Genomic DNA, 15,688 nt, shown 5'->3' with positions numbered 1-15,688 from the left:
TGTAGATATTGGTGGGGATGTGAGGATAAACTTGTGTAGACTGTGGTATTACAGAATTTTGGAGACTGTCTGACAGCATTTCATTAAATTACTATTGTCTGATCCAGAAAATATGCATTTATTATGTGCCTAAAATAATAAATTGTTAGGCACATACTGTGTTTATTTGTGCTGTTTGTGTTTAAACGCTGCACTTCATTTCACAGGTATACAAGTATGTCATACAGTGTTCGGTGTTATATAACAGTTGGCCTCTCACTGAAAGTCAGTTGATGTTTGTTCAAGCACTAAAAGACTTAGAGAAAAATGATAGCAAAGGTATGTCACCCTAAATGTTTTTCATGCATTTTGTATCTTACACAAATATTTAACAGTAAATTTGTAATGTAATTATTAAAACATTGTTGCTTGCAGCTTGTACTTTAATGTACTGGCAGTTCCTGTTCTGCTCATTGATTACATGCCTCAAAATCTTTAGTGTTTTGTTTCTAAAAGGGAAAAATACCTGATTGTTTAGGCCTAGTTTAAACAAATTGTTGTCCAGTTGGGTAAAATTACTTGATGACTCTCTAAGAAATGTACAGGAAACTCTTCTAGTTATAAAATTATATGTGTCCAAGTTGTTGAGAAAATGGAACCCTAAAGGTAAGTTTTTAAAATATTTAAAGGATAGAGAATATCCTACTGAAAGAGGATTCAGGTTTACGTTTACAAAATATTAACTACTCTCAATATTCCTGAGCAGAAAATGATAGTTTGATGATTTAGATTAAAAAAAAATTCAAATAGCCTCTACTCCTAAGCTTTATATCACTTTACTCAATAAAATAATTAAATCTAAAGGATTGGGTATTTTTGATGTATATTCTTTTCAAATTTTAAGCAAGATTGCCTAATCATAAAAGTGAACGTAAATGCATCATTTTCAAAATAAAACTATACAGTACGAAAGAGCATAATACTACACCAAAAGCTGGGGAGGATGCAGAATAACAGGAATTCTCATACACTGGTGGTGGGAATACAAAATGGTACAGCCAATTTGGAATACAGTTTTATGGTTTCTTATGAAACTAAAAATACGCTTACTATTGTGAAATAAAATTCACATTTTATGGCAAGACCAGACAAACTTAAACATAAAATCTTTTCTCTGCCTTTTGGCCTCCTCTCTCCCCTCTCCTGTGCATTGCGTTGTGTATCTATCTGCCTTATGTGCCTACCAGACGTCCCCCATCAGCAGAAATACGTCCTCAACTGTAAAAAGCAACATTCTCTTAGCATCAGCAAGACAAACCCTTAAAAGATAGCATTCCTTTTTGATTTGTAAGGGGCCACTATGACACTTAGATCTGGACTGTGTATGCTGTCAATAATATGTCATTTAGTGCACAGCCCTCTGTCTTAAAAACTGTATGTAACTGTCCCCTGACTTCTCATGGATGGAAGAGCTCTTGGAGCTTTCTGAGATGCTGTTCCTGGGTTATAATCCTTAATTTGGCTAGAATAAAATTTTCCATTTCTTTCTTAGATCGACTGATTAATTTTTTGGTCGACACTATAAAATCCAGTAATTGTGCTCTTTAATATTTACTCAGAAAAGTTGAAAGCTGAGAGTTCTGGTTTAAGATGATGATACAGGATGCTCCTGAACTTAACCTCCTCCCCCACAGACACAGATACAGAAGGAGCAATTGCTTCTTAAAGAAACCCAGAACCTAGCTGATTAACTCCTACACATCAGGCAAATGAGAAAAAACTCATACCAAGACGTGTCTGAAAGATTGAGATACACGCTCGCCATAAACCCCACACCCAGAACGGCAAAATACAATTGGAAAGGAAATCTCAACTCCCAAAGCAAAGGATTTGGACCAAACATCTAGTGCCCCCCCCCTTAAAACTTCCACCTGAGTGAGTGGTACCCAAAACACCTAGCTTTAAAAGACAATAGGGCTTGTGTCCACAAGACCCACAGGACTATTAGCAAACAAAGAGACAGCTCTTAATAGGCTTACAAGGATGTTGTGGCCTCCAGGGCTCAGTGCAGAGAGAGCAGGCAGAAACGCCCATGGCCTTTTTCTTCCCTGAAAGAGGTTTTCTGCATACTTTAAAAGCTGCTGCCTGAAGGTCTGGCTTCCAATCCAGTATTTTTAAAATTTGATACTACCCACAGCCATCTCTAGGTTCATTGCAGTCCCTATCAAAATTTCAGTGGCATTTCTCACAGAAAAAATAAAATCCTAAAATTCAGATAGAACTACAAAATATTCTGAATAGCCAAAGCAATCTTAAGAAAAACAAAAGTCTGAAGACATTGCAAATCCTAATTTCAAACATATGGTAAACAAAATAATATGGTTTGGCATAAAAACAGACACATAGACCAATGGACAGAATCAAGAAACTGGAGATAAACACTTTCCTATATGGACAGTTAATTTACAACAGTGGAACCAAGAATATACAACAGAGTTAGGATAGTCTCTTCAATAAATGGCGCTGGGAAAACTGGACAGCCACATGCAAAGGAATGAAACCTGACCCCCATCTTATGCTATACACAAAAATCTATTCAAAATGGATTAAAGACTTGAAATCATAAAACCTTTAGAAGAAAACATAGGGGATAAAACCCTTGACATTAGTCTTGGCAATGATTTTCTTTGGATTTGATACCAAAAGCATAAGCAACAAAAGCAAAAATAAACAGGTAAGATTGCGTCAAACTAAAAAGCTTCTGCACAGCAAAGGAATCGTCAATAAAACAAAAAACAACTTATGGAATGGGAGAACGTATTTGCAAACCATTTATCTGATAAAAAGTTAATATCCAAAATATATAAAGAATTCACACAACTCAATATCAAAAAAACAATCAATCCATTTAAAAAAATACCTGAATAGACATTTTTCCAAGAAAGACATACAGATGACAAACAGACACACAAAAAATGCTCAACGTGACTAATAATTAAGGAAATGAAATTCAAAACCACAATGAGATATCACCTCACATTTCTTAGAATGGTTGTTACCAAAAAGATAGGAGATACCAGGTATTGGTGAGAATATGGAGAAATACTGTTAATGGAAATGTGGCTACACTATGGAAAACAGTATGAAGATTTCTCAAAAAATTAAAACTAGAACTACCAAATGATCTAAGAATTTCACTTCTGAATGTGTATCCCAAGGAAATGAAACCAATGTCAAGAGACATCTGCACCTTCATGTTCACTGCAGCATTATTTACAATGGCCAAGCCATGGAAACAACCTAAGCACCTATTGGTGGATGCATGGATAAAGAAATTGTGGTATGTATACACAATGGAATATTATTCAGCCATAAAAAGAAGGAAAATCTGCCTTTTGCAGCAACATGAATGCTTGATAAATGAAAATAAGTCAGACAGAGAAAAACAAATGCTGCATGATCTCATTTGTATGTGGAATCTGAAATAATAGAACTCACAGAAACATAGAACATATTGGTGGTCACCAGAGAGGTGGCCGGGAATATAGAAAATGGGCAAATGTCCTCAACAGGTACAAAATTCCACTTATAAGATAAATAGGTCCTGAGGATGTAATATACAGCTTGTTTGTTTCTCAAGTTCAAATTGTCTAACACAGGTGGAATTTCAATACCTGAACACAGTAGCGTAATTTAAAATGTAGATCTGGAATAATATAAAATGTAGATCCTGGTTTGGGTACAAAATTAATAATATGAATTAAGTTTTTAACAGGAAGTTAACATTAAATGGAGAAATACAGCCTAGTGACTAAACTACTGTATATTCAACTACCTGAAACTGGGTTATTACCTGCAAAATTAGAATAACTCCTGTATTATATAACAATGCCTCTCTTTCAAAGTTGTTGTAAAGTTTCAAAATAATATATATATAAAGTTCCTAGAACCTATTAACACTTGAAAAAATGGTTTTATCATTATTGTGTATTTCAAATAGAAAATTAAGTCTTTAGGAATAATTATATGTCTTCTTTTTTGACATTACATTTGACAATTTTATGTGTGAATGAGCAGCTGCTAAAAAATAAATGATACCTTGCATCACTTAATATAATTTTTTGCTTAAAGTAGCAAAGAAATTCAGGATTGAATTGTATTTTAAGTGCACTAGGAAAATTTTCCATTTGAAAGAATATGTTGGCCAATCTTTTTGAAAGTTAAGTGGCTTTTGAATTCAGAATAATCATTCTCTAATTTCATGTTTATAAATGTGTTTTTTTAGGTAGCCAATTTGTTTAAATTAAAACATATCAATATGACCACTTTTGTCAATTATATTTACGACTTACAAACTTTAACCTTAGGAGTGTGATATATTTTAGAAAAATTAAGTTATAAATGTCCTCAAATTATCACCTTAGCTTACTTTTCAATTATAAATACTTTACATCAAAAAAAAATCATGTGTTTTTTATGAATACACCAGACTAATTTAAAATTTTATGTAAGTTAAATAGAAATGTTGCCCTATTTTTTGATTTAAACTCAACATTTAATTTTTATGAGAAATAAAATATATAATTTAATTTTTCTCCAAAAAATTATATCTTTATAACATATGACAAAATGTAAGGCTTGAAACATGGCCATGTACAACCTAGGATATTTCTATTATAAAATTTTAGAAAGTTTGGCATCTGGTTAACATGAGGCAACAGTGCCACCCTTAGTATATTTCAATACCTAAGTTTTAGTTAAAAATTGCTTACTTTCACTTAAGGAAATAGAAATTGGAGAATCTTGAGCAGGTAGTACTTGCTCAAGATTCCATTTGCCTTCATATATAGTTTGCAGCGTTGTTATTTTGAAGTTCTTTTTTTTTAACATTTTTTATTGATTTATAATCATTTTGCAATGTTGTGTCAAATTCGTGTTCAGCACAATTTTTCAGTCATTCATGGACATATACACACTCATTGTCACATTTTTTTCTCTGTGAGTTATCATAACATTTTGTGTATATTTCCCTGTGCTATACAGTATAATCTTGTTTATCTATTCTACAATTTTGAAATCCCAGCCTGTCCCTTTCCACCCTCCGCCCCCCTGGCAACCACAGGTCTGTATTCTCTGTCTATGAGTCTATTTCTGTCCTGTATTTACACTTTGTTTTTGTTTGTTTGTTTATTTGTTTTTGTTTTTGTTTTTTAGATTCCACAAATGAGCGATCTCATACGGTATTTTTTTTTTCTCTTTCTGCCTTACTTCACTTAGAATGACATTCTCCAAGTCCATCCATGTTGCTGCAAATGGCATTATGTTGTCGGTTTTTATGGCTGAGTAGTATTCCATTGTATAAATATACCACTTCTTCTTTATCCAGTCACCTGTTGATGGACATTTAGGCTGTTTCCATGTTTTGGCTATTGTAAATGGTGCTGCTATGAACATTGGTGTGCAGGTGTCATCCTGAAGTAGGGTTCCTTCTGGATACAAGCCCAGGAGTGGGATTCCTGGGTTGTACGGTAAGTCTATTCCTAGTCTTTTGAGGAATCTCCACACTGTTTTTCATAGTGGCTGCACCAAACTGCATTCCCACCAGCAGTGTAGGAGGGTTCCCCTTTCTCCACAGCCTCTCTAGCATTTGTCATTTGTGGATTTTTGAATGACGGCCATTTTGACTGGTGTGAGGTGATACCTCATTGTAGTTTTGATTTGCATTTCTCTGATAATTAGTGATATTGAACATTTTTTCATGTGCCTTTTGATCATTTGTATGTCTTTCTTGGAGAATTGCTTGTTTAGGTCCTCTGCCCATTTTTGGATTGGGTTGTTTATTTTTTTATTGAGTCGTATGAGCTGCTTATATATTCTGGAGATCAAGCCTTTGTCGGTTTCATTTGCAAAAATTTTCTCCCATTCCATAGGTTGTCTTCTTGTTTTACTTCTGGTTTCCTTTGCTGTGCAGAAGCTTGTGAGTTTCATTAGGTCCCATTTGTTTATTCTTGCTTTTATTTCTTCTAGGAGAAAATTTTTGAAATGTATGTCACATAATGTTTTGCCTATGTTTTCCTCTAGGAGGTTTATTGTATCTTGTCTTATGTTTAAGTTTTTGATCCATTTTGAATTGATTTTTGTATATGGTGTAAGGGAGTGTTCTAGCTTCACTGATTTACATGCTGCTGTCCAGTTTTCCCAACACCATTTGCTGAAGAGAAAGTAAAGAAACAATCCCCTTTAAAATAGCACCCAAAGTAATAAAATATCTGGGAATAAATCTAACCATGGAGGTGAAAGAATTATACACAGAAAACTATAAACCATTAATGAAGGAAATTAAAGAAGACTTTAAAAAATGGAAAGATATTACAGCTCTTGGATTGGAAGAATCAATATTGTTAAAATGGTCACACTGCCCAGGGCAATCTACAGATTTAATGCAATCCCTATCAAATTACCCAGGACATATTTCACAGAACTAGAACAAATCATAATAAAATTTATATGGAACCATCAAAGACCTAGAATTGCCAAAGCATTACTGAAGAGAAAGAAAGAGGCTGGAGGAATAACTCTCCCAGACTTCAGACAATACTATAGAGCTACAGTCATCAAGGCAGCATGGTATTGGTACAAAAACAGACATATAGACCAATGGAACAGAACAGAGAGCCCAGAAATGAACCCACAAACTTTTGGTCAACTAATCTTTGACAAAGGAGGCAAGAATATACAATGGAATGAAGTTCATTTTGTTTATGTTACTGGCCTGCACATTTGAAGTTCTAATCTATTTGCAAAAAAATAAATAAATAAATAAACTTTATCATTCTCAAAAGTATTTGATTTCAAGTCCCATTGCTAATTTTATTAGCAGGATTATAACATTATTTCCTTAACTAATAAATATTATATTGCTGCTGCTTCTTAGGTACAGTACATTCATTCATGATTTATCCTTTCAGAGTCTTTGAAGAAACCACACGTTGTAGATACTATTTATATTTACTATATATACTTATATATTCATATGTATATATGTGTATATATATATGTATATGTATGCTTTTCCTGTTTATATTCATCAAGTGTGATTGTACTTGGTAAATGTCTACTTTGTTCTAAACAAGTTTTCTAGTTTAGAAATTATGTTATAAACCTAAGCACTGAATTTTAATCGTAAAATAAAAATTACATTTCTGTAGTTTTTGTAAGTTTTATTATCCACTGAAGATTTCTGTCTGCTGTATTCTGGATACATGTAAGATAATGTCAGAGGAAACCTAAAGGCATTATGCTAAAGGTCTTTCCAGCAAATGCTCCCTGAGCACTTCCTCTCTGAAAGGGGTATATTACTTTATTCCAAAGGTCATTTTCTCTAGAGTTCTTCTAAATACATGAATATGCAATGAGGGGGTCACATTTTTCACAATTTTTGAGCTAGTAGGATATTTATTCTTGCATCTTACTGATGCATACGCTCCCAACACATACAGATAAAGCTTTACATATTAAAGTTAGACAATCTGATAATGAATACATACTATGAGTTCCTCTACTCTGAGTTTTTATGAGGTTCTATTATATAGCACTGGCCACAAATAGAGCTCTAAATTCTAGCTAACTCCTGACTTTGCTGGCATTGCGATCTCTGGGACGCGGATTTTACTGGGGCAAGAAGCTGAGGTGGTAGCTGTGGCCACTGAGACTGTTTACGCCCAGTTAACTCATACTGGGCTTAAGACAGAGAGCTGTACTGCACCACCTGTATGGAGCAGAGGCAGTGTTAGGAGGCTCTGGAGGAAGGCAGCATTGAAATACATGGGCTCTCATTTCTGTGCAACTAGTGTTTCCTCAACCTCAAAATTTTTGGTTACAAAGGATATCAAAGAACCAAAGAGAAACATGTCTTTTGTAGCCTCCTTACATTCTATCCTGGGTTTCTGATAAAAGGTGATTTTACTGTGTGGCTTCCTATAAACATCTTTGTCTTCCTTTCTTCTTCCTTCTTCTCTTGATTCAATTTCTGTGGCTTATCATTTCCACCCTTATGCCTCATTCTTCTCTCATTTAAGTAACCTTATTTTGTTTTCTGTGGTCTCATTATTTTCATTTTTCTGCTCACAAGTTAAATCACTTTTTACTTTGCCAGCTCCTCACACTCAGGAGCTGAGCAGCTTAGAATGGAATCTCACCTTCCTCCACAGAGCTTTTTGATATTTCATACTCTTATGACAATGTCTCTAGGCAACTGTGAGAGACCTGGCCTATGTGAATTCTCCATTCTCTCAGAACTCTGCCCCAGACAAACTGCATGCACAGATAACTCAGGAGTTTCAAATAAGAAAAGAAATCCAGGAGGACATCAATGGAAATAGCAGAAAAAAGATTCAAAAAATTAACTCCTCTGTAAAAACAATGAAAAAACTGACGAGATGACCAGAATCAACTTTTCAGAACTCCGGAAATTAACAAAGGCTTTATTCAATAAAACAGCCATCTCTCTTTAAGAACAGTGAGTTTCATGGCATTTTTATTTGCCCCAGTCTCATCCCCTGGTCTTCAGCTCAGTAGGAGCCTTGAAAACTAACAGCCTATATTCCTGGTATAGGAAAATGGAACTGAATCTCTTCCAAAGCCTCATTCCCAGAGAAAAAAAAAAAAAAAGCTGAAAAAGTTTGTCACCAACAAACCTGCCCTATGAGAGATACTGAAGGAAGTCACTCATGCTGAAATAAAATGACACTAGGCAGTAATTTATATCCACCTGAAGAAATAAAGTGCACCATGAAAGAAATTAAGAAATACATGGAGATGAATGGAAAACAATTAACAACATACCAAGACTTACGAGATGCAATGAAAGCAGTGCTAAGAGGGAAATTTATAGCTATAAATGCTTACATTTAAAATGAACAAAGATCTCAAATCAATAACTTAACCTTCCACCTTAAAAATCTAGAAAACTAGAAAAGAAAAAACAAACTAAGCCTAAAGTAGGCAGAAAGAAGAGAGTAACAAATGTAAAGCAGAGATGAATCAATTCAATATCATACTGGAGGTAACAGCCAAGGTAATTAGGCAAGAAAATGAACTGAATGCATCCAGACCGGAAACAAATTAAATAGTAGTGATCATTACATAACTTCACGAATATACCAAAACCCACTGACTTATACTTATGGTATGTGAATTATTTCTCAATTGTATAAAAGAGAGTCACACAGATCTTTATTAAAGGTCTGTTTGTTTGCTTGTTTAAAAAAAGAAAATCAAATGCATTAGACTAACATTTTTCTTTCACTTTCTTCTCTTTTTCTTATATGACGTGATTTTAATGTTGTATCATGACTCACTGGTTTCCTTTTTTTATGTTTTTCTAGCTCATGGAGAGAAACATGAGGAATTAATTACCTTGGGAAGCCCAGATTCCCACACTATTAGTGAGGGACAGAAATCTTCAGGAACTTCCAGAATAACAAGGAAAGGCAAAGAAAAGTCTTCGGAGAAAGAAAAGACAGCCAAAGAAAAACAAGCACCTCGATTTGAGCCTCAGGTGGGTACGGTGCTTTTTCTTATTGGAGTCACTTAAATTTAGGTTCATTGGGTCCCTTTTTGGCCATCTCGTTTCAGGAAAAAGTGAAAAATTCCATCTCCCTGTTTCCAGCAATTATCTGGATACCTTAAGAACACTCCTTGGACAACTTCTGTAAGGAGTCTTCCTTAGTTTAGTATCAAAAAGCATTAATTGAGCTTTTAATACTTAAGACAATGTTCTGGGGACTTGGGGTTCCAATATTAATATTATGCAGTCCCTACCTTCAAAGAATTCTTAGTAATGGAGGAGACTGAAGATAAACAGAGAGTTGTAATGTTAGATATATTAGAAAGTACCACTTTTAGCCTCTGCCTAGAGGAGTCTTGTACTAAGTCAATGAATAAAGAAATGCTGAGGCAAAATCCAACACAATCTGGTTCTTTGAATCACTAAAGTATGAGATATGAGTCAGGAAAGGTAAATAAGGGTCAAATAGAGGGGAGCCTTTAAGCCTGTTTAGAAGGCTGGGGGGAAAAAAAAGGCAGCTGGGACTCTATCTTCAAGGCAAAGGTCCTGATTCCAGATTTTTTTCAGGTCCAGTTAGGTAATCTCAATGATTAGGGGTAAGAGTTATTTTTAATGGAGGTACTGAGGATTGAACCCAGGACCTCGTGCATGCTAAGCACACACTCTGCCACTGAACCATACCCTTCCCCACCATCATTTGTTTTCACAACTTAGGCTATACAGGGCTGAGAGGTGAGAGGTGGGGGCTTTAAAAAGTGTATAGATATGATCAGATTTATATTTCAGATAACCTGATAACTTATAAGGGTATGGAATTAAAGGGGAAATGACTAGAGATGGAAAAACCGTTCAAGAAAGCACTGTCATAATCCAGGCAAAAGAATACAAGCTGTATCAGATACAAATCAAAGAAGGGAAGAAGAGGACAAATAAAGAACTATCTAGGAAACAAATGTGGTATGTAGTTATTGATCTAAAATGCATGATAAGGAGCAAGAAGGAATTCAAAGGCTAGCTCCCAACTTGATTAACTAAGCAAGATGCTGGTAGCACTAGCAAAATAGATACTAAAGAAAAATTAACATATTAGGAGATGATGTCTCGGTTTCGCCTTACTACAGTATGGAAAAACCTGTCCTCTAGCATTTCCAAGATTTAATTTCCTGTTGTTGGAGTATACCCTTGGAAACATTGAGAAGTAAATAAGCTTAATTCAACTTCCACTGGTGGCAGAAGAGAACTAAGGGTGTGGTGCCCAGACTGCTGCTCTTCTGTTTGTGTTGAAAACTCAGCTGATGCAGGCCAGTTCCAGTCCAAAGTCAATGCCAGGGAGAGGCAAGTTGCCACTGCTACAGAAGCAGTTTCAGTCTGCATCCTGTAATGCAAAGGGTCTTTGGGGAAAGTGGAGAAGCAAGCAGTTGCATTTCCAGTGCTCACCCAAACGTTATTGGAGGATAAGCCACATCCATCTACAGAGAGGGTTTCCTATAAGCAAAGTAAAATGTAAACAGACCAAAAGTGAAGTGCATACTTGAAGCAGCACTGTTGCTTTCCAAGTAATCATGGTTTACGTATAGGAATTTCAAACTTCTGCTCTTAAGGGACTTAGAAAAGTAGACATTCATATGTCATCCTTGAACTTTGTTTCAAAGACTATTTTTGCCAATTAGAATGAAATGATTTCATGTTTAGCTCCATTTAAGCCAACTCCTCAAATATTAAGAAAAGTATCAGATAGTGGCTGGTTAAACCAGAAAAACATTAAACGAACCATCAAATCTCTGAAAAAATATAGTGTTACATCAGCAGAGAAGAGAAGTCATGGTAAAGATCAAGACAAAATGAAGAAATAGTAAACAAGACCTTTTCATAACACAAATGGTTTAACCACAAAATTTGGAGAGTCATTCTACTTTTTATCAAATTATATTCATTCATACTTCAAATGTGAGGGGAAAAAAACTGTCTCAGAAGAGGGAAAATAAACATTTCCAGGATAAATCAGAAATTGAAAATAGAAATATTGAAGAAGGGAAAATGCAGTTCTCCAGATACTGGTGTCCTGACCAAGAAGCGAGTCTCGGAATCTTCTTTTTATTCTGTGGACAAGCCTGCAAGTCCCCAGTGGGTCACCTAAGGTCCTTCTAGTTTCTTTTAAACATCGTACTGCTAACTTTCTTTCTCATCCCACTGAAGGTGTACGAGCTTTAGTAGGCAATTCTGTTGGTGGACTTGTTCCCAAAGTAAAATATGATTCAGTCAAAAAGAACAGGAAGAGGCAGTTAAAGCTGAGCAGGTTATTAGCAAAGACAAAAATGAAAGGAAGGAAGAAAACATTTATCTCTTCAACAAGGAAGGATTGCCAAGGTGAGTATTGATGACAGAACCCGGGCATTAGTTCAAGCATTAAGAATAACTGACCCAAAGCTCTGCATTAATAGGATTGAAGAAATGACTTTTCATCTCCAGAAATTTCCTGAGGGAAAAGGAGTGGCTGCCAAGAAAAGACATTGCATATTTTTATGACTGAGACAAATTAAGGCTGGCATTCTTCAGGCTACAGCAAGAGAAATGTTGGCCTTAATTAGGCTGCATGAATCCAGCAAAAGGAAGAGGAATCCTATTCGCACAATTGATGATGGAAGAACAAGGACAATGGTTGCTCTTCAGATGTGGTGGAAATTAGTTGAACTCGCTCAGAAGCCAGTTCCTCAGCTCTTTGACTGTATTTGCAGTGTAACCCCAGGTGCCATATTAGCTTTCACGTTGGGATTTTTTTCCTGCGCCCTTGGATTAATGTGAGGAATTTTATTAAAAATTAGGATGATATCTGTTTTCACAAAATGTCATTGTTGGAACTCATCAAAATGAGTTGGAGCCATGCATTTTAGGATGGTCAGACTTGGGGAAATATTCTTAGGGATAGAATGAGCTGCACACTAATTATAGAAACAGCAAGAAATCCCACAAGTCTTAAGGTAGCTGCAGTAAGTACCATGGTAGATAGAGGGATGATGCCAACAGATTTGTGTTCAGAAATTATGGTCAATTTCCTGGAATTAACTATTACTGGTTGAATAGAAACTGGGTCAGGCCATTAGAGCCACATCTGCTTCTCCAGGCTACTGTGCAAAGTATACAAAGTAGCCTGGAGTAACATATGGGAAATGATATTCATTAAGACTGAGGTTTGCTTCTGAATAACCCCTCAGCACTAGCAATGCATGAGTGTAAATGTCTTTGACCAGACATCCCATTAGATTGCCTAGTATCCTTGGGCGTTAGACATTATGAGAGTGATGTGAGAAACACCATGATAAACATGAACTTGAGAACCAAACTGTCTAATGTTACCAACAGTGCTACAGATACAGAAGAACCCAGGTGATAATTGATGATTGGTTACTTCCTGACACCTATTTTAGATTCAATCCTGTAATGTGTGAAAACATACCTCTAGATGAAAGTTGAAATGAGAAGCTGGATAAGCCGCAGTTAAAAGGGTTGAAGTACAAAGAAAGAAATGAAGAAAAAAACGAAAAAAACTTGCAAAACTATTGTCAACAACAACAAAAAATTCTGCAAAAAACTAATGATTGGATAAAACTAAAAACTGACATGAATGAAGGCCTTCTGTTCTTTTTAAAATTGAGAAGAAAGCCTGTTCAGAAGATATGCAGAATTTAATAAGGAATTGTGGGATTCAGTATGAGATAACTTTGAAATACTCATGAATTCTAGGGAATCCTGAAACAGACAATGTTTGGACCATCTTGTGAAACGCAAAGGGTATGTTTGGTTACAGAATTCATATGGGAATTGGGTTTTATGACATTAATAGTGAACTAAGCTTTAGGAGTCTTATTGTGCTAGTTGGCTTTTAGTAGCAATCAGTATTACATTACTTCATGTTTGAAAATTTATTAACATATATGCCAAACAGAAACCTGAAAACTATCATATTGTACTTTGTATTTTTGCTTTAGTCACCATAATCATGTTGAATTTATTTGATCATTGATTTTATTTCATATAGAAAAGCTAATTTCTTTTTAAATTTACATATGTTCTCACTGGCTACATTCTACAATCCAAATACTGCCTTTTAGTGTAATACCTTCTAAACAAATACAGAAAAATGGAATGATCTTTATCAGATTACAATTACATTTGGAATATGAAAGAACCAGATACAGTTTTCTATTCACAGTATGTTTATTTCAGCATTGTTTGGTTCAAAAACATAGATGAAGTTCCAATCAACCACTTTTTTTCCCTTGAAACATCAAGATAATGCTGTGTGGTAACTTTTCCAGATGTATCTCCAGTTTACCATTTATTTTGTAAAATCTACTATTTGAATTTGTGGACGGAATAGTCCTATCATTAACAACAAAAACTACTCAAATTTAAAACCAATAAGTTTAATTCAATCCATAATTTCTTGTAAGACATGTGGCCCTCCCTGAGTCCTTCATCGTGTTCCCTTCCCTAATCAAAACTTGATTCCAAATTTATCCTTTGAGATTTGCAAATGCTAGCTAGACTATATATAAAAATATATTTAAAAAACCATCTCTTCTGTATAGCACAGGGAACTGTATTCTATATCTTATAATAACCTTTAATGAAAAAGAGTATGAAAATGAATATATGTATGTATATGCATGACTGGGACATTGTGCTGTACACCAGAAACTGACACATTGTAACTGACTATCTTCAATTAAAAAAAAACCTTGATCCCAGAGAATTTTCTGATAAACTCATTTATCAGGCAATATAAAAGAAGACAAAAGCTTATGTACTATATTTTAAAAGAAAGAAATAAAAGAATTTCCAATTGTGAGATTTAAGATTTCATCAGAATAATAAGAGAATATTATAGAAAGCTAGGAAATTCTTTTGGTAACATTAAAACCAAACTGCATGTGAAAATTTTATTCAATGTCCCCCATCTCTGCTTTCCCATCTGTACTATGTAACATGGATAATTGACATTGTCTCAATCTTACGTAAAGAGCTAGTAACCACATCAGACTCAAGCTCTCTACCCTAGCAGTTTGCTACCAAAGAGCCTCACTTAGCTAGACATTTTCAAGTCCTATGTGGATCTGCTCCCAGTCCAAAGTCCGTGAAAGTGATTCTAGAAGACATCAAAATATGAACTCTCATAATGAGTATATATCAAATATATCCAAACTTGGTAATGATCAACTATATTCCTGCCCTCATTTATGTGAAGAGATGGTATGAGTGAGCCTAAGTGTAATTCAGAATTATTTTTATTTATAGTTTTGAGGTGAAATTTGCATAGAGTGAAATGCAACCATCTTAAATGTACAATTCAGTAAGTTTTGACAAGTGCATTCACCCTGTAACCCACATCTCTGTCAAGGTATAGATTACAGACCATTTCCATAAGTTTAGAAATTCCCTTAAACCTCTTTGTAGTGGATTCTGTCATCCTCACATCTCACCCTCGAGCAAGTGTTGCCTGTTCTGGAATGTCATACAAGTGAATCATACATGAAGGAGTCTTTTGTGCTCAACTTCTTTATTTCAATTTAACGTCTGTCTCTGAAATTCAACCACACTGTGGTGTGCATTAGTAATTATTTTTAATGTCAAGTAGTATTCGATGTGTGGACATGTTACAATTTGTTTATCCATTCATCAGTTTATAGATACTTATATTTTCTCCCCTTTCTGGCTATTATCAATGGGGCTATAATAAATGTTCTTTTCCAAGTATTTTTGTGAATATATGTTCTCATTTCTCTTGAGTAAAATACTTACTAGTGAAATTATGGCTCCTAGGGTCAAATCTAGACCCTTTTGAAAGGAGGAGAACATGGGACCCAAAGATTTTTACTTTATTTTGTCAGATGTCCACTGCTCACCCACAACCAGAAGACCCAAATAAACCCTACTGGATTTTGAGGTTGGTCACTGAACACAACGAAGCAGACTTTTTTGAAGTGAAAAAAGACACAGAACGAGCAGACGAAATCCGAGCCATGAAGCAAGCCTGGGAAATGACTGAGCCTGGAAGGTCAATCAAGGTCATCTGAGTTTGGAAAATTGTCCTTTTTTCATTTCTGGGGATAGTCTGAAGGAAGAGTCATGTTGGTAAAAATT

At 35.1% G+C, this 15,688-nt stretch overlaps 1 protein-coding gene and 1 pseudogene across 1 annotated transcript in view; both read left to right on the top strand.

Annotated features, from left to right (window-relative positions):
• Window positions 1-15,688, top strand: part of ADGB (androglobin) — a 146,875-nt gene that overhangs the window by 116,271 nt on the left and 14,916 nt on the right. The window contains exons 29-31 of the mRNA XM_064486604.1: window positions 207-318; window positions 9,366-9,538; window positions 15,436-15,612. Of these exons, the coding sequence (XP_064342674.1) occupies window positions 207-318; window positions 9,366-9,538; window positions 15,436-15,612 (462 nt within the window). The remainder of the gene's footprint in view (window positions 1-206; window positions 319-9,365; window positions 9,539-15,435; window positions 15,613-15,688) is intronic.
• Window positions 10,807-13,252, top strand: LOC105092080 (calcium-independent phospholipase A2-gamma-like; annotated as a pseudogene).

Source organism: Camelus dromedarius, chromosome 6, assembly GCF_036321535.1.
Source record: "Camelus dromedarius isolate mCamDro1 chromosome 6, mCamDro1.pat, whole genome shotgun sequence".
NCBI lineage: Eukaryota > Metazoa > Chordata > Mammalia > Artiodactyla > Camelidae > Camelus > Camelus dromedarius.
The sequence above is the reverse complement of the archived record's forward strand: the minus strand, read 5'-3'. Positions and strand labels throughout refer to the sequence as shown.